Source organism: Nycticebus coucang, chromosome 1, assembly GCF_027406575.1.
Source record: "Nycticebus coucang isolate mNycCou1 chromosome 1, mNycCou1.pri, whole genome shotgun sequence".
Taxonomy (NCBI): Eukaryota; Metazoa; Chordata; class Mammalia; order Primates; family Lorisidae; genus Nycticebus; species Nycticebus coucang.
Genome location: NC_069780.1, coordinates 131507034 through 131533042, shown reverse-complemented (window position 1 = coordinate 131533042; position 26009 = coordinate 131507034). Strand labels below are relative to the sequence as shown.

The following is a 26009-nucleotide window of genomic DNA, read 5'->3' as shown; positions in this document are numbered from 1 at the left end:
GGGTCATGAGCAGAGGAGCTGGTAAACTGGGGCACGGAGCTGGATGTGGAGGTGGAGTGGCAGCACCTGGGTGGGGTGCAGCACAGTGGGGTTGGTGAGATGGGTGAGAGACCCAGAGAGTTGGGGGAGGTGGGCAGGGGAGAAGGCCCTCCAGCAGCAACCTTGCGGCCGTCTTCTGGCTCTGCCCTCCCCCCACCTGGCTCCCCGCTCACCTTCCTGCTAACTTGGGTAGCTCTGGGAGAAAGCTGGAACATATCTTCTTGCTTAAATGTTGCTTTTAAAACCCCGTGCGTGCTCTTGCTCAGTGGCCTTGCCTGCCTGCCATTGAGATCACAGTGGGAATGAGCTTAGCATGAAGTCTGGGGCAGGGAGGGCTTAAGGAACAGGTATTCTCCTGCAGCCCTGTCTCCGCCCCTCCGTGTGAGGTCAGCTGTATCATGACTTCATTTGCATATTGGTTACCTTCAAAAGTATAAAGGCAACATGTGGCTTGGGGAGACTGTCCTTATTTTGGACAGCCTGTGCCCTTCTCGTAGAGATTGTTCCTTTAGTTTCTTAGCCTTCCAAAGTGAGTCTCTTCATTTTATGCATTTTAAACTTTTATTTACTTAGTCTTTTGCTCATAAATTTATTTTTTGCCCCTGGACCACTCCTTCAAGAACCTCTGATCTTGCTGGAGAAACCATTCATGGCAGGCCTTGTTGGAGGGCACTTCTGTGTGTGGCAAATGCACTGAACTCAAGAGAGATGCCCCAGTCAGTGAAAACATACCCAGATTATCCATCAAGTTTATCTTAATCGACCAAATTGCTTTCACTTTCTACTCACTCCCTTTTTTAGTGAGTTCTGGTAGTTGCACGGCTTTTGAAGGAGGGCTTCTGCTGCAGACAACACAGACTGCTTTGGGAGTGAAGCTGGGGATGCGGGACAGCAGCCCAGTGATGCAGAGTCCTAGGAGACATTGCTGTCCCTGTGGAGTTGCTCCTGGCATGAACGGAGGCTGCTGGTATCAGCCATGCACCTCGCAGCATACTGAGTAGCCCAGAGAAAAAGCCTGAGAGAGGGACATGCCCCTCTCGAGCCTGTCACTTCTTCCTGACACAGCAGTGAAACACTTAAGGAACTTGTCACAGGAACTCAAGGCCCACGTTAGTTTTCATCATGCTAGGCCTGCTGGGCAGACCTACTGTTGGGGATGCCACCGCTGCCCTTCTGAAAGCCCACAGCTGGCGGCCAGGAGCCTCGGATGAGCCGTCATTAGAGGGCTCTTTGAGTTTTCTGCTGGCTGATTTGGTGAGAGGCCAAAGCACCCAGCATCACATCTTTCCACAGTGACGTCCGGGTAGGGTGGGAGAATCAGCCCTAGAGAGCCAAAGAATGTTGGTGTTTTAGAGAAGATTCATAGCACAGGGGCCAGGGGTTAAGCATGGGGAAATCGGAAGAAAAGGAGGAAAGGAGAAAGGGATATTTTTTGTCTTTTAAAGTATAATTTAAGGGAAGTTCTGCTTTTCTTATTTCTTGTTTCTGAACTGATACAGCACCTCTGGTGGTGCTCCTTCAGAATGACAAGGGCCAGAGCAGTGCAGCGGACAGGACAAGCTGCCAGGTGGTGGCAAAAATGACTGGAGCCTCTTAGAGAAAAGCAAAATTGGGTCCATGAGGTGAGGCCAAGACCTTCAGCCAAATTAGTCTAGAGAAAAGTCATTAGACATAAAGACAAATATGTGCTCTGTGCTTGCCTCCCTCCCGCTGCCGGCCCTGGGCTCACCGGGGAAGGCGGAGTGTGGGACAGAGCTCGGCCTCTTGTGGCCACGGTATGGTGATGCTCAGCTGATCAGAGGAAATGTAACTGAGATCAATAATTTATTCATGGCAACATGGGTAAGAGTGAGCAGTTTGTTCCTCATACTAAAATATGAAGTAAGAAAAGTAAGAGCCAAATAGTAGAACAACTCTTATGCGGTGGACACACTTCCGTATTTGAGAGAAATAATAACTGGTGCTCGGCACATACATGTGGTAGCGACACTGGAATTTCTCTCTTCAGTAGGTCCTTGGTCTCGGGGATTCCAGGAATGAACCTCCGGACCACAGATCAGTGGTAAGATAGGATTTTTATTAGAAGTTAGAAAGGAATACAGAAGTAGTAAAAAGCACCAGAGCTGGAAGGGGGAAAGAACTAAATACTAACCTGCAAGTCTCTATGTGGGCTCTTTATTAGGTCTTGAGAATTACACGTGGCCAGGACTTGGCAAATGGAAACACATTTTCATCATTAATAAGTGTTATTGACAAAAGAATGAATGCAGTCCCTCCAGCTCAGGGCAAAAGGTCAGGGTGTTTCCTCCATGAACTTGCCCAAGCCTAGGAAAACCGGGGTGCCCTGTCCAGCCTTGAATTGGGGGGAGTGGGGGGATGGGGAAATCCTCTATCAATCCTCCGTCTCTGAATAGAAGCTCTAACTGCTGTTAGGGAAAAGGGGCACTGACCTCTTCAAACTGCTTCTTGCTATAGATGATATGGAGGTGATATGGAGGCACAGTTAGAGGCTTCTCAGAGGAGATTGATCCAGTGTTCATAGTAAATGAAAGTCTGGGTTGATTCTTCTAGTTTGGAGTAAAATGTTAGTGTATTCTCTTCATGAAATTGCCCAGGCCCAGAAAACTGGCATCCCTTGTTCAGGCTGGAATGAGGGAACCCTGTATCAATAGAAGGGGACAGTTAGGGTCTCTTCAGATGAACGGTGATCCAGGGGCCTGCGATAGAGTCAGGTCTGGGCTGGAACCCTTTTCACTGTTTGAGTTCGATGATATCTCTGAAAGACATAAATTTGATTAGTACGTCAAAAGGCAAGGTTAGAACAGTGATAGGAGGGGGTTAATAAAGTTTGATTTTGAGAGAAAACTGTATTAACACTTTTCTTGCTGTCTTCTAAATACTAATAGGCTCATGAGTGTAGGTGCACTATACTTGATTGTCTTCCTGGTCTGCTTCTGTAGAAGGTGGTGGGTTCCATGATTTTACTCGTGAATGATGTATCCAGGAATCTATTCCCATAACTTTAACAACTGTAGAAGAAGACATAACAGAAAAGGGACCTTCCCAAGTTGGGGTTAGGGAAGGTGAATTAGAGGGAAGAGTCACAAGTTCTTGTTATGTTTTTTGATTCTCATTCCAGAGTGATTAGGCACTCCTTTTTTGAACATTTTTAATTAAAGAATAGACTGGTTTTAGCCATTTTACTATATCCAGGAATCCAGAGTCTGTGTAATTCCTAAGAAGCCTTGAAGTTGTTTTGAGAGTTTGAGGTTTAGGGTAAACGAATATTGGCCTTATTCTTTCTTTGCCCAAGGCTCTCTTTCTCTGTGAAAGCTGGAGACCCAAATAGTGAACTTCAGATACACATAATTGGGCTTTCGCCTTGGAAACTTTGTACCCACAATCAGCTAGAAAGTTTAATAGAGAGTGGGTAGCTTTGTGGCATTCCTCTGCATCTGGCGCTTCCAAAAGAATGTCATCCGCATACTGAATAATAAGAGTTGATGCAGGATATGAAAAATGACTCAAGTCTTTGGCTAAGGCTTGTCTAAACAAGTGAGGGCTGTCCCTAAATCCCTGGGGTAACACAGTCCATGTGAGCTGGGTGTTAGAATCAGAGGGGTCTTCAAAAGCAAAAAGGTATTGGGAGTTTTCATGAAGAGGAATGCAAAAGAAGACATCTTTTAAGTCTAGGACTGTGAAACAGGCAGCCGTTTCAGGGATTTGAGATAATAACATATATGGATTTGGAACTACAGGATGGAGAGGAATGACTGCTTCATTTATAATGCAGAGGTCTTGGACTAGTCTTCAAGTTCCATTTGGCTTTAGCACTACTAGAATAGGAGTGTTACATCAGCTATTGCATGGTATTAATAATTTTTGTTTTAGATTCTGTATTATGGGTATTAGTCCCATCTTAGTGTCTGTTTTTAGAGGATATTGCTTTTGATTGGGATAAATGGTGGGGTTTTTTACTTAATTTGGACTGGTTGAGCATAGTTTGCTCTTCCCACCTGTCCCTCGTAGCCCACACTTCTGAGTTAATTTCTGTCTCTAATAAGGGAAGGCATAGTATAGGTTCCAGTCCCATATTCATATAAATGGTTGTTCCCGCTTTAGTTAGTATGTCCCTTCCTAAAGGGGGAGCAGGACTTTCAGGCATGATTAGGAAGGCGTGAGAGAATAGTCAGTCACCTCAATTGCCACTTAAAGGCTGAGAGAAAAATTTGGTAACCAGATTTCCAGACATCCCCTGTATAGTTACAGATTTGGGGTATAAAAGACCAGGGTTAGAGAAGAATATAGAAAAGGTTGCTCCAGTGTCCAGAAGAAATTCTGTCTCCTGGCCCTCCACTATGAGGCAAACCCGGGGCTCCTGAGGGTTGATGACATAAGTTGGAGCCATGAGAATCTGCCCCAGGCACCCTCACTCCAGTTTGGGCGCTAATGGGATCACGGTCTCAGGAGGACTTCGCTGGGTACTAAATTCCCAGTACCTTCCGGTGATCACCCTTGCACGGGGCCCAGTGGCTTGCCTGACAGGTGATCCTGCCAGAAGCAGTCTTTCCTGAAGTGGCCAGTCTGACCACATTGGAAGCCCTTCTTCTTAGCTCCTCTGACTTCCCTCTGCCCCTGAATGGTGCCTGTTTGTTGGAGTGCCATTATTAGAGCTGTCATTTTTTTTTTTTTTATCACTTCTCTCTTTTTCCTTCTTTTCCTCCTGATCTCGATTATAAAATAACCATGGTGGCCATTTTAAGATTCTCCAAGTTATGATCTGGGCCTAGAGCCAATTTCTGGAGTTTTCTTTGAATGTCTGGGGCCACCTGAGTGATAAATTTATCTTTTAAAATAATTTAGCACTCTAAAGAGTCGGGTGTCCACTGAGTGTGCTTTCTCATCGCCTCCTAAAGCTGCTCAAGAAAGCTGAGGGACTCTCATTTTGCTCCTGGTTAATAGCAGACAACTTAGAATAATTCATAGGCTTTTTCTTGGATCGATGTAAATCTTCCAAGGTGCATGTTAGAAAATGTTTACACCACCAGTCACCTTGTTTCTCAGGGTCCCATTCGGGATCCTCAAAGGGAACTGCCTGTCTTCCCGTGGGGTATCTGTCCCTTTCCTCGGGAGACATACTGCCGTCAGTATTGGACATAAACCACAAATCACCCCACTTTCTAGCTTCATCTGAGACTTTCTCATTAAAAGTTAAAGTTTGATCTAGTAGTATCATTACATCTCTACCAGACAGGTAGAGCTGTGTCCTAACCCCTGGAGAACATCTGTGTACTTATTGCAGTCATCAGCCAATTTTCCCAAATCAACCTTAATTTGCTTTAAATCTGCCAGAGAAAATGGAGTATATACTCAAGCACTTCCCCTTTCACCACCCGCAGTCTCAATCAAGGGACACAAAGCAGGATATGGTTGCCTTCTGGGGGTCCCAGTAGGACCAGAAAAAACTTTTGGGACAGCTTCCCTCCTGGGGTTTTCTGAACACCTGGGGAAGGTGTGGGAGAAGTAGATGGTGGGTTTGAACTAGGTAGTGACAGTGTCTCTCTCGGGAATCCCTGACCATCTGGGGAAGTCACTACAGCCAGGAGAGCTAAATCTACCTGACAGGTCTTACCCAGTTGGTGGTTGTCCCTGAGGGAAAAAAAAGCTTGCACACATGGCACTTCAGACCACTTTCCTTCTTGTTTACCAAAAATATCTAAATGAAAAATGGTATCGTAATTTAGAGTACCCTCTGGGGGCCCTTGTTCAGCAGTGGAGAATTGATACTGAGGGCAGGCCTGGGTGGAGAAGAAAACCATACATTCTTTTTCAGCATCTGGGAATCAAACATGTCCCAACCATAGCCCAGTGGAGTGTTCCAGCAGCTCAGGCCGAAATATTAGGTATCCAGGAGCCTGGTCCCATCTGATGACAGTTCTCTTGGCAAGAGAACGTTACCTGGGTGTTCTCTTAGAGAACATTACCCATCAGTGGGAAAGAACAAATGCCCAGCATCTTAATCAATCCCACCCCATATTTCTGGGTTGTCAAAGCATCCTCTATCCAACCCAAAAAGGCCTACTAGCCAAACAAAAGGAAGCGTCCTTCCAATGCTTGGGGAAGAATTCCTGAGGAGAGTGGCCTCCTTAGCCCCTGTGCTTGCCTGGAATTAGCCACTCTTACCAGTGTAGCGCTTAGTACCTGCTGGTTCTCCTGTGCTTATTACTTGACAGCAGCACAGCCCGAGAAATCAGGTATCAGGGAGCCGGGTCCCACCTGATGCCAGCTCTGTCCCTTTCTGCGCCTGCCCCAGAGTATTAATTAAAGTGGGGATGAGCCCCGTCCTGGAGAAAACGGCCCTGCAGTGTTTGCACATTTTCATTATTTCTGCAAGCTTCTTCTAAATTCCCAGTAACAAAGGAAAATAGGCTTTTTATCATGAGTAGGTTTTAAATGCTGCGCTTTCCACACTCCTTTCTTCTCCCAAACGTTAGCAAGGTAACCACAATTAAACTCGGGGTTGAGAGAGAGTCTAAAATTTTTGCATTACAATTAGTTACAATTAGCTGAAGTCTTAAAGAAACCTGGAAGTATTTTAAACTTTCCCATTTATACCAATAAACCAGAAGAAATCAAATATCCAGGGTTATTTTCATTGCCTTTCTTAATTTTTAAGAGACTGAACTATAGCTGAGGGTTTAGGAAAATTTTTGCCTTGGGGAGTTGCCCTGGGCTTCCCTTTATAAGTTGCCAAGAGAAGCCGTGTAGGGGAGTCCTTTTGCCCTTTGGTTGGAGCTAACTTGTAGTTAACATGCTTTATCCTTTTTTTATAGACACATGAAAATGCCAATTGAATTTAATTTTGCCATGAAAGGTAGTAAAAAACGACCTTATAACACACCTACAACATCCAAAGCACACTTACAACATCTGAAAAATACCAGAATGAGCCCGTACAAACTTAACTAGTATATAAAGCAATTCTTTACCAACATTCAAACAAAGCATGTAAATTATAAGGAGAGAGAAGCAGCAGAGGTCTATAAAGATAAATAGGAAAAGTTTGGGACCATGGAAGAGAAGAGAAGATAGTAAGAGCTGGGAGAGCATGTTTTTCCAAAGCCCCTACTATGTCCTGGGGTCAGAACCATTGCTGGGGACCCCAGGGCCTCTGGGTACTACCTCTTTGCTCGGCTCTCAATCAGAGAAAAGAAGTAAATATAGAATAGTTTCAAAAGCCTTCTAACATTCCCTTCGACTCCTTTCTGGAGCCAAGGAGAATTAGAAAGTTCATTCCCCAATAGCCTCTCACCTGTGACCTGGAGGTCAGCAGCCACACTATGCACATTTACCGGCCCACGTGCATCAAAATTATTAGTCTCCATTATTATAAGTATAGAGAAAAGCAGGATAGAGGGAAGTGGTCCCATTGCTCACCACAGATCTTCAATCCCGCACACGAGCCCCCAAATGAGATACCAAAATTTCGTTCTTCAGTAGGTCCTTGATCTCAGGGATTTGAAGAATAAACCCACAGACCATAGATTAGTGGTAAGATAGGTTTTTATTATAAGTTATAAAGGAATACGAAGTAGTAAAAAGCACCAGAGCTGGAAGGGGGAAAGAACTAAAAACTAACCCGGGAGTATCTATGTGAGTTCTTTTATCTAGAGCAATGGTTCTCACCCTTCCTAATGTTGCAATGTATTTTCATTGTTAAAAGGAGGTCACAGGTTGAGAACTGCTGCTCTAGGGGTATTAGGTCTTGAGAATTACACTTGGCCAGGACTTGGCAGATAGAAACATGTTTTCATGGTTAATGAGTGTTATTGACAAAAGAATGAATGCAGTCCCTCCAGCTCAGGGCAAAAGGTCGGGGTGTTCCCTTCATGAACTTGCCCAAAGCTAGGAAAACTGGGGTCCCCTGTCCAGCCTTGAATGGGAGGGAATCCTCTATCAGTAGGTGCTCAGTAAATAATTATTGAATTGAATTGTTTCCTACCGTAAAGCAGTACATACTTATTATAAAAATCTAGGCACCTAAAGGAAAGATAACCTGAAAGTCTGACCACTTAGCATGTGGGGATATATCCTTGTAGACATTTACAATACATATAAAAAGATACGTTGTCTAAAAACAGGCTGTACTGTACAGGATGCTGTGTAACCTGTCTCCAGGCAGAAAAGATGGATCCTTTCATTCAGAGTCTGCAAAGCGGCAAAACATAGTATGTTGTGTAAGCAGGGGTTTATCAGTCTATGTAGTTTAAGACGTGACACTTCTCACGTGCTGTCCTTTATTTAGCAGGTGTCTTCGGCAGAGGTTCGCATTGGGCCCATGAGACTGACGCAGGACCCTATTCAGGTACGCAGCCTTTACTCTGTAGGAGAATCGTGTTCAGAGCATGCAGCAGGTGGCTGTCCTCGGCCTACCTGCACACACATATACACATAAATAGACGCATATTTTGTCATGTGTCGAGAAACTGCCTGTTTTTATTAATGTCATACTTGAGGACTAAAATTTGCTTTCTTGAAGACTTAAACATTGTTCTATCTTGAATAAATATAATGGGGGTAGATTGTAAGCTGGATTGTGAGAAAAAAACAACTCTTCTACCAAAACCCTAGTCTGTTCCCCATCCTGCTACAGCCAGAAATGGAAGCAGCAGTGTGGTGCTGAAGGGCTGGGCTTTGCCGCGAGTCACAGCTGAGTGTGAATCTTGCCTCTGCCTTTAATCAGCTGTGTGATTTTGTATTCCGTCCAATGATCAAATTCGGGAACTCATCCTAGAAAAAGTGCTACATACCTCATGCTGAAGGTCACTATGGTCACCAGAAGGCCAAGGGAAGTACTTCCAAGGTGACTGCAGTGATGTTCAGCAATGAGTACATAGCACTTTTTCTAGGATGAGTTCGCAAACTTAATTTTCAGACCTTGTAATAACAACTCTGGCCATTCCAGAAAGAGTTCCAAAATTGCTTTGGAGTTGTGAGCTAGATACTGGCATCCGTGCATAGCTTCCTTGTATACAGCTTTATTTTTTTGACCCAATGTCCTGTCTGCAAAGTGGAGATGAGAATGCCTCTTTCATAGGGAATGAAATAAAATAGCATCAAGTGCCTAGAACACTGCCCCGTAGTGGAACACGCTCAATAAATGGTCATTGTCGTCGTTGCTTGGGAAGAGTTGATATAAACAAAAGCCTCCCCTTTCGTATTCTGGGTATTCTGTGTGGCTTGAGCCAAGCAGCCCACTGGGTGCTGGGATTGACCACCTCCCAACAACGACAGCAACTGTGACCTCCTCAAAGCCCTTCCAGCTTTCTATAACCCCCTTGGAGAACCAAGTGCGATAAGGGAATTTGTACACTTTTAAATAATTAAAAAATCCTCATCTACCTGTTAGGCCAGAGTAAGTGAAATTCTTCCCTGTAGAAACTGTAGCTTGTTAGCAGCTGGAAGCTTGTCCTGTACATAGGACAAGTGAAGATACAGAAAAGATACAGAAAGTGAAAAACCAACCAAGGAAATGTACTATTTGATTTACGAGCAAATGGAAAAAGAAAAGAATGTTTTACAGTTGTTTGGAAAGGAAAAGCAAATCTAGGCAAAGGAAAAAAACAAAAGGAAGACAGTTGGCTTGGGAAAATTTGATGAAAACAAATTTAGGAGCAGAGAGAGAGAAAACTAAACATAAGCCACAACTATTTGTATAGAATATAAACAAGTGGAAAATTCCAGTAATCGTTCTGAGAGTTTGTATTTTGTACTCCAATTTTGAATAAAGGAAGCAACAAATAAAGGGGTTGGTATCAGGGACTTATTCCCAAAGCAATTTTCAGAATACTTCTTGGGGTCAGTGTAATTTTAGACTAATTTCATTTACCTTCAGATTTGCCCTGCGCTGTCCTGGCAGTCAGTGCTTATGATGAGGATGCCTCGTTCTTTTAAAAGTGTGATTTGTCAAATTGTAAAATATTTCACATATTCATAGAGGTACGTGTGTGCTCAGCCTTTTCTATCAAATGTTGACCATATGCCCTATTTGTTCCAGAGGGTTTCTTCCAGAAACAAAACATTGCAGGCACTGTTTAAGCCCTTTAGCTTCCGTTTCCTTTTCTCTCCGAAAGTTACCACCATGATGCAGATTTGTATACTCTTCGTATGTATATGTTTGTTCATAAGATTTACTCCTGTTTTGAATGGTTTTAAGCTGTCTTTGAAAGGTGTCATGCTGTGGGCATCATTCTGACATTTGTCCTTCATTCAGCATCACTTGATGTCATCTCTGAGAATTCATTGCCTAATCTAAGGTTATGAGGATTTACTTCTTTGTTTTCTTAGAGTTTTTTAGTTTTAGGCTTTATATTTAGCTCTAGGGGTCCAGTGTCATTGTTTTGCATGTGACTATCTGGTTGTACCAGCAACATTGGACTTTTGACAAAGATGCCAAGATTATGAGGAAAGTAGAGTTAAACAATTAACCATAAATCTGAGGGTTGATCTCAATTCTTAGTTCTGTTCCACTGATTGGTATGTCAGTCCTTTTGCCAGTATGACATTGTCTTGATTCCTGTAGATTTATAGTAAGTTTTGAAATTGTTAAATGTGAGTCCCCCCAACTTTATTCTTATTTTTGAAATTGTTCTGCCTATCTGGGTTCCTTTCATCTTTGTATGTCAATTTCTGGATAGAGGGGCAGCTAGGATTTTGTTAGGGATTGCAGTGACACTACAGATCAATTTCAGGAATATTATCTTAACAATCCATGAATGTGAAATGTGTTTCTATTTTACAGGATCTTATATCTCGTACCCTTTCTGGATTCATTTTTTAGTTTTTTTTGTGGATTCCTTAAGATTTTCTATGTATGACATCACGTCATTATTTTTTCCTTTTCAATCTGTAATGCCCTTTTTTCATAGTTGCCCTGACTAGAACCTCCAGAACAATGATGTTTTTTGTTTTCTTCTTAAACTTTTTAGACTTTTTAGAGAGTTCTTTTTTTTTCCTTTCTTTTTTTCTTTTTTTTTTTTTTTTTTTAGACAGAGTCTCTTTTTGTTGCCCTGGGTGCTATAATAGCTCACAGCAACCTCAAACTCTGGAACCCAAGCAGTCCTCATGAGCATTTTTTCATGTGTCTGTAGGCCGTGCACCTGTCTTCTTCAGAGAAGTTTCTCTTCAAGTCCCTTGCCCAGCCTGCGATGGGATCACTTGTTCTTTTCTTGCTTATACATTTGAGTTCTCTGTGGATTCCTTTGTTGGAGACAACCTGCGAATATCTTCTCCCATTGTGAGGGCTGTTTGCTTGCTTTACTTACTGTGTTCTTGGCTGTGCAGAAGCTTTTTAGTTTGATCAGGTCCCAGTAGTGTATTTTTGAAGCTGCTTCAATTGCCCTGGGGGTCCTCCTTATAAAGTACTCACCCAGACCAATTCCTTTAAGGATTTTCCCTGCACTCTCTTCTAGTATTTTATAGTTTCATGTCTTAAGTTTAAATCTTTGATCCAGTGAGAGTCTATCTTAGTTAATGGTGAAAGGTGTGGGTCCAGTTTCAGTCTTCTACAGGTTGCCAGCCAGTTCACCCAGCACCATTTGTTAAATAGGGAATCTTTTCCCCACTGAATGTTCTTAATTGGCTTGTCAAAGATCAAATAATGGTAAGTAGCTGGATTCATCTCTTGGTTCTCTGTTCTGTTCCAGACATCTACTTCTCTGTTTTTGTGCCAGTACCATGCTGTTTTGATCACTATCGATTTATAGTATAGTCTGAGGTCTGGTAGCATGATTCCTCCTGCTTTGTTTTTATTTCTGAGTAATGCCTTGGCTATTCGAGGTTTTTTTCTGATTTCGTATAAAATGAAATATTATTTTTTCAAGATCATTGAAGTATGACAGTAGAGCTTTAATAGGGATTGCATTAAAATTGTATATTGCTTTGGGTAGTATGGACTTTTTTTTTATATATATATTTTCTCTCTCTCTCTCTTTTTTTTTTCTTTTTTTTTTAGAGACAGAGTCTCACTGTACCACCCTCAGTAGAGTGCCGTGGCGTCACACGGCTCACAGCAACCTCTAACTCTTGGGCTTATGTGATTCTCTTGCCTCAGCCTCCCAAGCAGCTGGGACTACAGGCGCCTGCCACAACACCTGGCTATTTTATTGTTGCAGTTTGGCCAGGGCTGGATTTGAACCCGCCACCCTCTGCATATGGGGCTGGCGCCCTACTCACTGAGCCACAGGCGCTGCCCCGGGTAGTATGGACATTTTAACAATGTTGATTCTTCCCAGCCATGAGCATGGTATGTTCTTCCATTTGTTAACATTTTCAGCTATTTCTTTTCTTAGAGTTTCATAATTCTCTTTATAGAGATCTTTCACGTCCTTTGTTAGATAAACTCCCAAATATTTCATCTTCTTTGCCACTACTGTGGATGGAATAGAGTTCTTAACTGTTTTTTCAGCTTGACTATTGTCAGTATATATAAAAGGCTACTGATTTATGAATGTCAATTTTGTAACCTGAGACACTGCTGAATTCCTTGATCACCTCTAAGAGTTTTGTAGTAGAATCCCTGGTGTTTTCCAGATACACAATCATATCATCTGCAAAGAGTGAAAGTTTGATCGCTTCTGACCCTATGTGGATACCCTTGATAGCCTTTTCTTCCCTAATTGGGATGACTAAAACTTCCATTACAATGTTAAAGAGCAGTGGAGACTATGGGCAGCCTTGTCTGGTTCCTGATCTGAATGGAAATGATTTCAATTTAACTCTATTCAATATGATATTGGCTGTACGTTTGCTGTAGATGGCCTCTATCAGTTTAAGAAATGTCCCTTCAATACCAATTTTCTTAAGTGTTCCGATCATGAAGGGATGCTGGATATTATCAAAAGCTTTTTCTGCATCAATTGAGAGAATCATATGGTCTTTGTGTTTTAATTTGTTTATGTGCTGAATTATACTTATAGATTTACGTATATTAAACCAGCCTTGAGACCCTGGAATAAAACCGACTTGGTCATGATGTATAATTTCTTTGATGCGTTGCTGGATTCTGTTTGTTAGGATCTTGTTGAATATTTTTGCATCTATATTATGCATTAGTGATATTGGTCTATAATTTTCTTTTCTTGTTTGGTCTTTTCCTGGTTTGGGGATCAAGGTGATGTTTGCTTCGTAGAATGTGTTGGGTAATATTCCTTCTTTTTCTATATTTTAGAAGAGGTTTAGTAATATAGGTACTAGTTCTTCTTTAAAGATTTGGTAGAATTCTGACCTGAAGCCATCTGGTCCCGGGCTTTTCTTTTTAGGGAGATTTTGTATGGTTGATGCTATTTCAGAACTTGATATTGCCCTGTTGAACATTTCCACTTGATTCTGGCTAAGTCTTGGAAGGTGACGTGCTTCCAAGTATTGGTCAATTTCCTTCAGATTTTCGTATTTCTGAGAATAAAGTTTCTTGTAATATTCATTAAGGATTTTTTTAATTTCTGAGGAGTCTGTTGTTATTTCGTCTTTGTTGTTTCTGATTGATTGAGATTAGAGATTTTACTCTTTTTTTCCTGGTTAGGTTAGCCAAAGGTTTATCTATTTTATTGACCTTTTCAAAAACCCAACTTTTTGATTTACTGATCTATTGTATAATTCTTTTGTTTTCAATTTCATTTCATTCTGCTCTAATTTTGGTTATTTCTTTTCTTCTACTGGGTTTGAGGTTGAAATGTTCTTCTTTTTCCAGTTGCTTGAGATGTCCCAGTAAGTTGTTAACTTCCTCTTTTTCCGTTCTCTTGAGGGAGGCTTGCAGTGCTATAAATTTCCCTCTTAGGACTGCCTTTGCAGTATCCCAGAGGTTGTGATAATTCGTGTCTTCGTTGTCATTTTGTTCCTAAAATTTGGCAATTTCCTTTTTAATCTCATCTCTGACCCAGCTATCATTCAGCACAAAGTTATTTAGCTTCCATGTTTTTGTATGAGTATACAGATTCCTGTTGTTACTGAGTTCAACTTTTATTCCATGGTGGTCCGAGAAGATGCAAGGAATAATAATTTCTATTCCTTTAAATTTACTGAGGTTAGACTTGGGACCTAAGATGTGTTTGATTTTGGAGTATGTTCTGTGGACTGATGAGAAGTATGTGTATTCAGTTTTGTTGGGGTGAAATGTTCTGTAGATGTCTGTTAAATCCAAATGTTGAATGGTTAGGTTTAAATCTAAAATTTCTTTGCTCAGCTTCTTATTGGAGGATGTATCCAACACTGCCAAAGGAGTGTTGAAATCTCCGAGTATTATGGACCAGGAGGAAATCACGTTTGCTAGTCCCCGCGTTCCACCCATGCCGGTACTGCCTCAGGCAAACCCTTTACTCGTGGGGCCTGCGTTTCCGTCCCTGATCTGTTCCGTGGTGGTTGACACCTGAGAAGATGCCTGGCCTCCTCTGGTTGCCCAGGGAGACAGGGGGTGTGGCTTCGGAATATCTGGGAGTGAGCCCTATTGTTGCCAAAAGACGGCTGTTGCTCTGTGCCTCGGGACACCGCCACTCCGGTGTGGTTCCCTGTTAGCCGACTGTCCTCTCCTCACTCCTATGCCGCAGAATCAGCACTGACTAGGTGCAGTCTAGGCCCTGTGCACACCTCTCGAGAAATCACCCAAGAATCTGTACTCTTGGGGGACAGGCCTCCAGACCTCAGAGTGAGAGTGGAGGGGAATGCTGGGAACTCAGAATTGCAGGTAGGGAATATATACAGTTTTATACAGTTTTATGCCTGGCGGGAGAATGCTGTGGCACCCTAGTAGGGGAAGTAGGTCCAGTTTTTAAAGGGTCTCTCACATGGAGTGTATTGGGAGGACCTTTGAACTCTGCTTGTTTGTTTGTGGGGCATTCCGAGCCATTCTCGTGGGGGAGGGGACTCCCGTCCGCTTGGTGATGGATTTTGTACCTTTTGTTTATATCCTAGGGGTCGCAGCTCACCTCAGTGGGGTTGATGTGCATTCTTCAATCTTCTCTCTTGGTGCAGCTCTAATCCACCAGGTTACTTGCTAAATTTCTGTCCTTTAACTCTCTTTGTGGATGGGAGCCTCTGTGGAAAGCTCGTTTCAGTCAGCCATCTTGTCTCTACCCCTGCTCCTGCCCATCAATTTTTTTAAATTTTAGCTATTTTAGCGGCTGAGTAATACTATCTTATTGTGATTTAAATTTGCATTTTTTCATGAATAATGAGCACTTTTTTATTTACTTACTGGTTATTCTATTTTCCTTTTGTGAAGCGTTTGGTCAAGTCTCCTTTTTATTTTTTAGTTGGGTTAATTTAAAAGAATTTTTAAGTTGTAAGAGTTCTGTATATATATATATATATTTTTTTTTTTTTTTTTTTTTGTAGAGACAAGAGTCTCACTGTACCACCCTCGGGTAGAGTGCCGTGGCATCACACAGCTCACAGCAACCTCTAACTCTTGGGCTTACACAATTCTCTTGCCTCAGCCTCCCAAGCAGCTGGGACTACAGGCACATGCCACAACACCCGGCTATTTTTCTGTTGCAGTTTGGCCAGGGCTGGGTTTGAACCCGCCACCCTCGGCATATGGGGCCGGCACCCTACTCTCTGAGCCACAGGCGCCACCTGTATATATTCTTGTTACAAGTCCTTTGTCGTATTTGAGAACATTTTCTCCTAATCTGTGGCTCTTTTACTCATTTCTGTAACTGGCTTTTGATGAGCAAAAATTTTTCATTTTGATGAAGTCTATTTTTTTCCTTTCATGGTTATTGCTTTTTGTGTTCTAAAAATCTTTACCTACTCCTGGGTATTATTATCAATTATCATGAGTTATCAAGAAGATAATTTCCTGTGTTTTCTTCCAGAAACTTTATTGTTTTAACTTATAATTTTAGATCTCAAGGCAGTTTTTGTGTGTGGTGTGACACAGGTGTTAAGGCTTATTAACCTCTACACCCCCATAGTGATGGACTGTTTCTAGCTCCATTTGTTAAAAAGATTGTTATCCCCCATTGACTTGTTTTGATGCTTTTGTTACTGATTCTTTGATATCTGTTGCAGTTTGTTTTGTGGCCAAGTGTATAGTCAGTCTTTAAATCGGTATTCCACAAAAGGTATGCTCAAAAAGATTTATTCTCTACTTATTGGGTAGAGGGTTCTCTATACATGAGTTAGTTCAACTTTATGAACTATGCTATTCAAACAATCTCTACTAATTTTGTGACTGTGTTCTATCAGTTTTTAATTACAGTGGATTTATCAAATCATCAATATCTGTTAATATTTGCTGATATTTTGAGTCTGTGTTGTTAGGTGTATCCTGGCTCTTGATTGCTGTATATTTTTGGTGACTGTTCCATTTTTTGTTATGTAAGTGTCTCTTTAACCTTTTGACTTACATTCTGTTTATCTATTGATAATATTGCCAGGCCAGCTTTCTTTGGTTAACGTTTTTATAGCAGATTTTTTCCCAGAAACAAAAGATTGTAGATACTTTATTTTAAATATGCTTCTTTTAAGCAACACATAGTTTTACATTTCTGAAGTCTATTTCTATAACTTCTATCTTTGAATAGTTTGAGTTTAACTTGATTACATTCAGTCTAATTACTAATATAGTTGATTTTATTTTGTATTTTTATATTTATTACCCCTTTTCTTACTAGTTTCTTATTTCTGCTTATTATCAAGTTGGCAAAGTTTTTGAAATTATGTTTTATTTTCTATGATGTTTTGGGAACTATAGATATAGTTCTGTTCTTTTGGTGGTTACCTTAAAATTTTTATTATTTTTTTAATTTTTCATTTTAATCATTTGTAATTATTTTGGGTACATAAGATTGTATATATTCATAAGGTACATGTGATATTTTGATACAGGCATACCATGTGTATTAATCATATTAGGGTAATTAGAGTTCTGTTATTGCATATGCATTTATCATTTCTTTGTATTAGGAAGATTTGAGTCCTACTCTTTTATTTTGAAGTATATTATAACTTCTTATTGACAATAGTCATTTTGTTGTGCTATCACATGTTTTTTGTTCTATCTAGCTATGTTTTTTTGCACCCATGAACCATCCCCAATTTGTCCCCCCTTCTGTGCTACCTTTTCTAGCCTCTGGTCCCCATCATTCTACTCTGTTTCCATGAGATCGGTGGTTTTAATGTTTAGTTCCTACATATGAGTGAAAACATGTGAGGTTTGTCTTTCTGTGCTTGGCTTATTTACTTAACATAGTGTTTTCCCGTTCCATCCATGTTATTGCAAATGACAGGATTTCATTATTTTTGCGGTTAAATAATATTCCATTGTGTATTACCAAAATTTCTTTTATTCATTCAAATGTTGGTGGACACTTAGGTTGAGTCTAAATTTTAGATAAAGTGAATAGTGCTACAATAAACATGGGAGTGCAAATATCTTTTGGATGTATTGATTTCCTTTCTCTTGGATGTATACCTAGTAATGGGATTGCTGGGTCATGTGATAGTTCTATTTGCAGTTTAATGAGGAAATCCATACTGTTCTTGGTAATGGTTGCACTAATGTACATGGTCACCAATAGCGTACAAGGATTTCCCTTCCTCCACATCCTTGCCAGCATTTATTATTGCCTGCCTTTTTGATACAAACCATTTTAACTGATGATATCTCATTGTATTTTTGATGTGCATTTCTCTGATGACTAGTGATGTTGAACATTTCTTCGTATACATATTGACTTTTTGTGTCTTATTTTAAAAAAATTCAGATCTTTTGCCCATTTTTAAATCAGATTCTTTGATATCTTTCTGTTGAGTTGTTTGAGCTTCTTGTACAGTCTAGTTATTAATCCCTTGTCAGATGGGTAGTTTGCAAATATTTGCTCCTATCTGTGGGTTGTTGTTTCATTTGCTGTGCAGAAAATTTTTAGCTTGATATGATTTTTTCCAGTTTTGCCCTGGTTGCCTGTGCTATTAGAATATTACTCAATAAATCATTGCTCAGACCAATGTCCTGGAATGTTTCCCCAATGTTTTCTTTTTGTAGTTTCATAGTTTCAAGTCTTAAGTTTAAGTCTTTCAACCATTTTGATTTGATTTTTTTTTTTTTTTTTTGGTATGTTGTGAAAGATTAAGGTCTAATTTCATTCTTCTGCGTGTGGCTATCCGATTTTCCTAGCATCATTTATTGAAAATTTGTCTTTTCCCCAATATATATTCATGGAACCTTTGTCTAAAATAAGTTCACTAAAGATGTGTGGATTTCTTTATGGATTTTTATTCTGTTCCTTGGTCTGTGTATCTGTTTTTCTGCTAGTCACATGCTGTTTTAATTACTACAGCTCTACAGTATAATTTCAAGTCAGGTCATGTGATTCCTCTAGTTTTGTTCTTTTTATTCAGGACGGTTTTGGCTATTCTGAGTCTTTTGTGGTTTCATATCAATTTTAGCATTTTTTCTATTTCTGTGAAAAGTCATTGCTATTTAATGGGATTACATTGAATTTGTAGATTGCTTTGAATAGTAAGGATGTTTTAATAGTATTGATTCTTCCAAGAGCATGAAACATCTTTCCTTTTTTTATGTGTCTTCTTTAATTTATTTCATCATTGTTTTATAATTTTCACTGTAGGGAGCTTTATTAAACTTCTCTGGTTAAGTTTATTATTGCTAGGTATTCTATTTGTAGCTATTGTAAATAGGATTACTTTCTTGGTTTCTTCAGATCATTTGCTGTTGGGTTATAGAAATGCTACTGATTTTTGTATATTAAATTTATATCTTGCAACTTTACTGAATCTGTTTATCAATTCTAATAGTTTTTTTTTTTTTTTTTTTTGAGACAGAGTCTCACTTTATGGCCCTTGGTAGAGTGCTGTGGCCTCACACAGCTCACAGCAACCTCCAGCTCCTGGGCTTGAGCGATTCTCTTGCCTCAGCCTCCTGAGTAGCTGGGACTACAGGTGCCCACCATAGCACCCGGCTATTTTTTTGTTGCAGTTTGGCCGGGGCTGGGTTTGAATCCGCCACCCGCGGCATATGGGGCCAGCGCCCTACTCACTGAGCCACAGGCACCACCCAATTCTAATAGTTTTTTAATGGGTTCTTTAGGTGTCTCTGAATATAATATATTGTCTACAAATAAGGATAATTTGACTTCCTTCTTTCTTTCTTTTGTCTGATTGCTCTCCCTAGAACTTCCAGTACTATGTTGAATAACAGTGGTGAAAGTCGGCGTCCTTGTCTTCTTCTAGATCTTAGACGGGAAGGCTTTGGTTTTTCCCTATTCAATATGATACTAGCTGTCAGTCTATCACATATATCTTTTATTGTATTGAGGTATGTTCCCACCCTTAAATTATTTTTAATATACATGCTCAGCAGTCAAATTTAATAACAAATCCTCAAGTTATGCTGTATTTCTATCCTTTCAGATATGCTACAGATTTTTGCAGGATTTAAATATCCCTTGACAGCCCCACTCTCCTATGACTGAAAGACAGTTGTCTGCACATTTGAATTTATTATATTTAGTATATTAAAATATACAAAATATTTTTTACTTGTGCTTCTAACCTGTGCAACATAATAAAATGAATATGTGAACCCACCACCCAGTGCAAGACTTGTATTGTTATGCTAATGTGTTCCCCAGTGAGTTTGACAGCAGATGCAAGTGGTCTTGAATTTGTGTGAGGGAGACTCTTTTAAAAAAGATAATAAACCTAACTTAGGATCAAGTGTGGCTTTACTGTTTGGTCTTATTCAAACATAGTGTTTGGCTCATTGGTACATGAGTATCTACTGAATACCCTCTATGTTCAAGGCTCCGTATTAAATGCTACAGGGGATAGAGAGAGGGCATGGTGCTCCCTGAGCACAGAAAGAGGTCTGGGAGGTAGGTTTTACTATTTATATCACTCTAACATGTTAGGGACACTGATACCTAGTCAAGTACTTCTACTGTTAGCTTTGCAGCTGTCTCAGAAAAATCAAGCTATGTCCTAGTGCTTTTTAAAACAAATGTAAGATAGAAAAGTATAAGTTTATTTTATATTAGAGAAATGGAAGAGAGTCGGGGGGAAGAGATGGGAGAAGAGAGAGCAAGGAGCAAGAGAAGGAAAGATGGGGGAAAAAGAGAGAAAAGGAGCAAAAGGATGTGGCATCCCAAAGGAAGAAAGGAAGAATACCTGTTTTTGTTTTTGTTTCCCTTGGAGAAGAATATCTATTCTGTTAGTTACTTGACTGAAATGTCAAAAATATTAATTTGCTACATTAGCTAGAGCTCTTAGGACTGGGGAGGAAATGTTTTAAAAAGAATACTTCAGGGATGTGTTTGCTTTTGAGGGGGCATTTCTGAGGTCATCAGGGAAAATCTGCTCCCACCAGGACAGTCAGGAGGGGGCTCTGCATGCTCTATACACAAAGCAGGCAGGGGCGGTAGGAGTGGAGTGGATGGGAGGGCACACGGTGCTGTAGGGAGCCGCCCCTGGGTGAGGGATGTGACTCATGGTGAGAGTCGTATTTTTCAATCTTGGACAGAAAATAACAAGTAGGGGAGATACTGTGAGGCAGAGGATTCAAATCAACATGATGCTATCTGAAAGACACCTGGTTTGTCTTCATCAGTGCCTGGGTGCATTTACTTGCCCAGTGTGTGGGACTGACGTGCTGCTGCTAGTGGAGTTTTGTCCTCATTCCCTTCAACTGCACTTGGAAATGGATTCCTATAGCCATGGCCTAAGCTCTTTCCTAGCAAAGCAGCATCTTTCTTCAAAACCTTTTTTCTATGTTGTTATTCCTCCATGTTGTATGGCTATGGGTGCTTTTTTTTTTTTTTATCTTGGAACCGTTACATATTAGGGATTTTATAAACTGGCACATGGGCTTGTGGAGAGCTGACCTTCACAGACTAAGTGAAATGACTGAGTGGTGACTCAGTAACTCGCTGCGGTCAGCTTCTCCCTTCCTGTCTGTCCATGTTGTTGCTACCTAGTTGTGTCTTCTTCTTAGTCCGCCAGTTCCATGGAACCACAGAGTTGTTAGGAATTTGGGCCCAATATTTTACGGGGTAAAAATAAAACTGAGACAGAGTAAGTTATTTAACATATGATTGCAAAGGCTTTGGGGTGAGGCCAACCTCAGTTCAAATCTTGCTAGGCATGTGGCTATCGCAAAGTCTCTTAGCTGTCCAAGCCTCAGTTTCTATGTCTGTAAAATGAGAGCAATACCTCCAGAAAGTATTACTGAGTGAGATAGTATATTTCAAGTTACTTGGCCCTTTGAAAATTCTCATCAAACTATAGCTGTTATCAGCATTACTTTTCTTTTTTTTTGTAGAGACAGAGTCTCACTTTATGGCCCTCGGTAGAGTGCCGTGGCCTCACACAGCTCTCAGCAACCTCCAACTCCTGGGCTTAAGTGATTCTCTTGCCTCAGCCTCCCGAGTAGCTGGGACTACAGGCGCCCGCCACAACGCCCGGCTATTTTTTGGTTGCAGTTTGGCCGGGGCTGGGTTTGAACCCGCCACCCTCGGTATATGGGGTCGGCGCCTTACCGACTGAGCCATAGGCGCCGCCCTCAGCATTACTTTTCTAGGGACATTAAGGAAAGTTCTCAGACCATTCTTGTCAATTCAAATGGCCTTTCTTCAGATCAAATCACTCTTTTCTAGGGACATTAAGGAAAGTTCTCAGACCATTCTTGTCAACTCAAATGGCCTTTCTTCAGATCAAATCACTCTGTTGTTTTGTGTTGTCTGGATACGACTTGGAAGCTCCCTGTTACCAGGTAACTGAATATTCTGAAAATTGAAGGTTTAATAGTAGACGTTAGTAATCCATTTGGAGATGTATAGACATAGCCTTGTTTAGGAAAACACTGATAGTAATGAATAATTACATTGCCACTCTCAAGTTCAGGAAAAGTTCAGTTTTGTTTTCATCTTTTTCATAATTTAGCATTCAGAGAAAATGGTTTCATTCTAGTTTAGCTATCAAAGACAGATTTTTGCTATCCTCAGAAAGGTATTTTCCACCTCTTTCTTGATAAAACTTATAAAAGAAATAGTTATAAGGATTCCCAGCAAAGCATGGCCTCAGCTGTAGCTGGGAGAGGTGGTTTAAGGAGGGGGTGGTGGGCACAGGTTTCAGCTCTGCCACTGCTTTGCTTTGGGTAAGTCTCTGTCCTTTTCTGGAGTCCTTCCTGCTCTAAGAACTCCCAAGAGTCATGGCCCCTGCTCCCGTCATTGCTACTGGGGACCCCTCGGGTAACCGGCTGCACACCACTGAAGCCTCCTGCACCAGGCCCTCCACTTCACTCTCTTGACCCTTCCCTGGGTCAGCCCTCGTTGCATCCTCCTAGCCCAGGATGAAAGACAAACTAAACTTTGTGGTTCCAAGAAGGTTTAGGTCAAGTTCTTCTTGGAGATAAAGGGAGGCCCTCTCTGGCAGTTTGAGTCTTTATAGTTACTTTTGAAAAATAGTGCAGGTAGCCCTCATTTTTCCCACTTCCAATGTGGGCAAATTTCATGGCTTCATTAAATAACACCAGACCCCCAACCTTTTTTGGATCACAGTTACATCAGTGTTTTAACTATGAATAAATGCTAGATTCCAAATTTGCTGCTGCCCTTTCAGTCCACAAATCACCGAATAAATAATAAATGTGCAGCATCGTCAGTAATCAATCACTTTTAGTCTCTGCGGTTGGTCTCTGCCTGTCTCTTGTTTGGGGTAAGTACAGACAACAAAGCATGTAGTTGTGTTGGCTCCTGCGCCTCAGTGGTAAACCCACATGACATTATGCAAAAATAGATTATGATAAGAAGGAATGAGCCAACAAAGATGAAAATGCAGTGAAGAAATGAGACTTGACCATAGATGTAACTGGAGGACAAAGAGCTGACTGTGGGAATGCTGAGGCTGCTACCTTTGCCGGATTCTAGAAACACCAGTGAATGCAAGATTACCAACACAACGAAGGCCGGTAGTTGTGATGAAAAGGCTGGAGATTTTACAGAGCAAGTGCAGCCAGTAAGAAAACTTTGCATTAGTTAAGAGAACCCTGGGGACATTGCAGGACCCTGAAAGCGCTGAGGATAAAATATTGGCAGCTGATCCAGACTTAGGAGTATGACAGTTCACAACAGCAGAGAAAAGATGCTCCCTCTGTCTCACAATTTATATGACTAGAAGAAAGTGGCAAACACTGTTCCAACTAGTCTTCAGAAAGTTTTTAAAAAGCAATATTTTTCTCAGTGTTTAATGCTTTAGGTTACAGTGTACCATGCAGATATTAGTTTTATATTTTTTCATCCCCCTATACATTTATAACCAGCAATGAAAAAAGTGTTCAGTATTTTGACAAAAATCTTTCAAGGTCAGAGAACAATCCTAATTTTGCTTTTGTTTATTAGATAGCTTTGCGTGGTAATTTTTATGGTCTGGTTCTACCGTGCAAAGTGAGGACAGAACCCAAGCTGGCCGAGCTCTGCTCCAGAAAGATGTTCCTTCCTTGTTCCACGCCTCAGCTGCAGTCACTTCTTCACCTTCTGCTCTTTTGCTGTGTTTACAGCAGTACAGTGAGATTGATGGGGCAGAACCACTTTCTTCTGCTTCTCCTCCTATGCCAGACTCCTCTCCGGGCTGTCTGTGGTTACCGTTTATTAGCACACTTATTGTAATTATCTGCTTCCCTGACTCTCCCCGGCTGGGGTCTTAGCGGCAGAGACTGACCGATGGCTGTCTCTGTTGTCTTTTTATTCCTAATTCCTAGCATCTTACATAATAAGTTAGCAGTAAATGAGTAAATGTTGAGCATATTATTTAGAGCAAGCACAGGGGGCAGTTTGCATTTACTCTTTACAAATCAAGTTGTTATAGGCCATTCAGAGATGAGGTTTTTTTTTTTTTTTCAGAAATATATTTTGCAAAATTATTTATATGAGTCATGCTTTATTAACTTCCATGAATCAATAAATATTAACAAGGCTGGATGCAACGGCTTGTGCTTATAATCCTAGCATTCTGGGTGGATTGTTTGAATTCAGGAGTGTGAGACCAGAATGAGCAAGAGTGAGACCCCAGCTCTAGTAAAAATAGAAAAACTAGCCAGGTGTTGTGGTGGGCGCCTGTAGTCCCAGGTACTTGGGAGGCTGAGGCAGGAGAATCGCTTGAGCCCAAGAGTTTGAGGTTGCTGTGAGCTGTGATGAGTCACAGCACTCTACTCAGGGCAACAGAGCAAGATTCTGTCTCAAAAATAATAATACTAATAAATATTAATAAGAGCATCAATACTGAGGTAGACTATTAAAGCTGAAGAAGGACGGTGTGGTTTTAGATATTTTTGTTTTTTGTTTGCAAGTAACAGCTGCCTTATATATATATATTTTTAAATGTAGATAAATGAATAATCTAAGTACTTCTGGTTTTAAATGTAAATTTTATTATTCAGGTATGGTAAGAGCAACAGTTCAGGGAACAATTGCCATTGAAAAAATAGTTATAGTTCCCCAGAGGAGGGGCATAACCCCCACCCAGGGCCACATGGGAGCACTAGGGTTTGTCAGGAGGTAAAGGAGGGGGACTTGGGTTTCCCTCGGAAGGATCTGGAGGCAGGTTCAGGATTGGCTAGTCTAAATTTCAGGAGGGTCTGGGAAGGGAGTTGTAGATGTCTGGCATCTGGCCCTGAGGTGATTAGGGTAGGGGGGTTGTAGCCCAGAGTGTAAGAGCCAAAGGAGGGTGGTTGGGACTTGGTTGAGCCTCGAGGTGGGCTCTAGATTGGTTGGTTTGCATATGAGAGATATGATCCCAGGAGAATTATTTGCTGTCTCTAGGAGTTAGCTAACTATGGATGGGCAGACCTTCCAGTGTCAGCGAAGCCCCAGATGGCAAAACGTCAGAAACAGAAAATAAAAAGGCACAATTAATACGACTTTCCACCTTTCATCAGTTTTGTAAGTTTCCATGTGAAATCCAGTTTTTTAAACCTCTTCAAATGGCTTAGAAAACCTTCCCATATCACAGCCCTTTGCTGTGAACTTGACTCCTTTCACCCTCATGTGCACTCACCTTGCCCTGGATCACACCAGCTCCCTGCAGCCCCGTGAACACATCAGGCACATCTCAGGGACTGTGACTCTCCACCTGGAGTGCTTTTCCTTCAGCTTTCAGCTGGGCTTTTGTTTCTATTCCCTTCAGACATTGCTCGCTGGTCTGAGCCCTTACTCTGTTCTGTTGCTTTGCATAACACCTGTTATTTATTAACAGTCCACATAATGCGCTCACGTCACATGTCTGCTGCTTGTTGTTTGCCCCCCTGCCACTACAGGGCAAGGAGCCCTAATTTTGTTCAACGGCACCCCCTAAGCAGTTAAGAACAGTGTTTTTAAAAATTAGTGATACCTGTAGCAATGTCCAACAGGAGAAAAGAGTTCTGTGTTTTTTTGTGTAGTCAAATATTGAGGCATGATGGTATCAAGGGCACAAAGAGTGAGAAGGTTCTGCTTAAGGTTCTGCTTTAGAAATTCAGAATTCAGCGAGACGTGAGAGACAGTTACTCGCCTTTCCTGACTTCTAGGCTCTGTGTGTCGAATTTCTCAACTTAACACACCAACTACTCCAAGCAAAGCGCTGTTGACTTTTTGCACCATCAGCCAGTTTATCCTACCTGATTTTCCTTACTGTAGCTGTTTTGTTACTAGTTGGGTTTGAAGACCTTCTTTTCATTATCAAAATCCATGAGGCTGTACCCTTCTGTTCTCTTGCAAGAGCCACCTCCCATTTCTTCCTAGAAGGAGCTGGGTGGCTGGAGGTGCTAGGAGCATGCTGGGCTGAGAAGCGATCGTCTCTGGCCATGGTGAGCCTTAACAAGTATGGCAATCTTAGGTGTTACTGGCAGGCTAAGAAGAAAATGTCAGAATCATGCTGAAGAATATCTTATTTCTCCTCTAGAAACATGGCATTCAAGAAAACTA

General features: G+C 41.2%; 1 protein-coding gene across 14 annotated transcripts in view; it reads left to right on the top strand.

Moving 5' to 3' along the window:
- Positions 1-26009, top strand: part of PDE8B (phosphodiesterase 8B) — a 274090-nt gene that overhangs the window by 140122 nt on the left and 107959 nt on the right. For 7 of the 14 annotated variants that reach the window (XR_008379514.1, XM_053588090.1, XM_053588051.1 and 4 more), the window contains one exon: positions 8345-8404. Coding sequence is in view for 13 of the 14 variants with exons in the window: in XM_053588101.1 (XP_053444076.1) it covers positions 8345-8404 (60 nt within the window). In the remaining variant the exon portion in view is untranslated. Of the gene's footprint in view, positions 1-5; positions 22-1865; positions 1882-8344; positions 8405-26009 lie in introns of those variants that run through there. The other 7 variants (XM_053588105.1, XM_053588060.1, XM_053588079.1 and 4 more) reach the window with 3 other exon arrangements.